The sequence below is a fragment of the Temnothorax curvispinosus genome, unplaced genomic scaffold, assembly GCF_003070985.1.
Source record: "Temnothorax curvispinosus isolate PA1 unplaced genomic scaffold, ASM307098v1 QBEX01016882.1, whole genome shotgun sequence".
NCBI classification, from domain to species: Eukaryota; Metazoa; Arthropoda; class Insecta; order Hymenoptera; family Formicidae; genus Temnothorax; species Temnothorax curvispinosus.
Window position 1 is genome coordinate 117 of NW_020226662.1, and position 1,391 is coordinate 1,507.

Sequence of the window (1,391 nt, forward strand, 5' to 3'; positions counted from 1 at the left end):
GCGTAGCGATATACGACGGTCGTAGTCCTCGACCTGACAAATCAGGATACGCCAAAGCTTGTGCGTTACTTACGTCCACGACTACGACTGTCATATGTGCTTTGGCCCTTACCAAAGCACATAGCAAAGGCGTAGCGATATACGACGGTCGTAGTTTTCGACCTGACAAATCAGGATACGCCAAAGCTTGTGCGTTACTTACGTCCACGACTACGACTGTCATATGTGCTTTGGCCCTTAAAAATGCTGGGTCCTGGGAGCTTATTACGGTTCTTGAAACGAAGTGAAAGTTACAAAAGTGAGGAAGTTCACTAGGTTATCTATGATTTTATTGGTCGAAATCTAGTAAATCTGTTCACTTTTGTAATTTTCACTTCGTTTCAAGAACCGTAATCGACCCCCTGGGTCTACAATGCGAGTCGTGGGTCGTGGGTCGTAGGAAATTGACCAATCAGGAGAATAATCAACTGTGATTGGTTAATTTCTTGCGACTCGCGACTTGCGACTGCTTGCAACTCGCATTGTAGACCCCGCATATAAGTTTATCCGAGTTTCCAATCTATCTATGTTACTTGCATCGTGCAGAGACGCGCGAACGTTGAGCGGCTTTGATTTCTGATCGCCATTAAATCGTATCTTTTTCTATGAAGAAATAGCGTTTGAAAAATCAACTTGAACGTATACAGAAGTAAGTGTCGATTTCTATAACGTATATATCTAGTAGATAAACTTCATTTAACGCCTTACGCATAACAAAGAAATCGTTTCGATCAAAGATCAGCAAGTCCGTGGTCCAAATTACGATCGCTTACGACTTGCTGCTTTCCAAGTAGAACAGCAAGTCACAATAGAATCAAAATAATGTCAAAATGACGGTGTTTGGTCACTTTATCATCATTTTAATGTTATTTTGATTTCATTGTGACTTTCTGTTTTACCTGGGTTGAATCAGGATAGAGATCAGTAGTCTCGTAAAAATTACATATTATGATCAACTTTCAGCAAAATGGCATCAGAGATGAACTGGATAACGTGCAACAAATGCTTCGCCCCCTTGTACAGAGGAAAGCGTCCCTATGTCATTACCCAGTGTGGCCATATTTCCTGCCAGAATTGTTTACAGCAAGGTAAACCTTGAGAAAAATTTTCGTGTGTTACGATTTATTTTCCGATTTCAACTGTTCACTATTTGCGACTTACAGTCGAGCAGCCGCAATGTCCACAATGCCAGCGTGGTACCATGTCGCTAGCCCTGGAGGAGCCGCTGAAGCCGAGGCTGATCCCATACTTCCAGCCACTCGGCGAGATTCTGGAAATGCAGTCGAAAGTGAACATGTTTTGGAACAACCAGATGAAAATATTGATGCACCACTTCACTGAACTCGTACAAA

The 1,391-nt window shown here is 42.3% G+C and overlaps 1 protein-coding gene across 1 annotated transcript; it reads left to right on the forward strand.

Annotated features, from left to right (window-relative positions):
- Positions 1–574: 574 nt before the first annotated feature.
- LOC112467094 (RING finger protein 212B-like) lies at positions 575–1,384 on the forward strand (the record flags this gene model as incomplete). The annotated part of the gene is made up of 3 exons (XM_025035557.1): positions 575–688; positions 1,003–1,127; positions 1,203–1,384. Coding segments are annotated over exons 2-3 (303 nt in total), but the record flags the coding sequence as incomplete, so codon positions are not given.
- Positions 1,385–1,391: the final 7 nt, after the last annotated feature.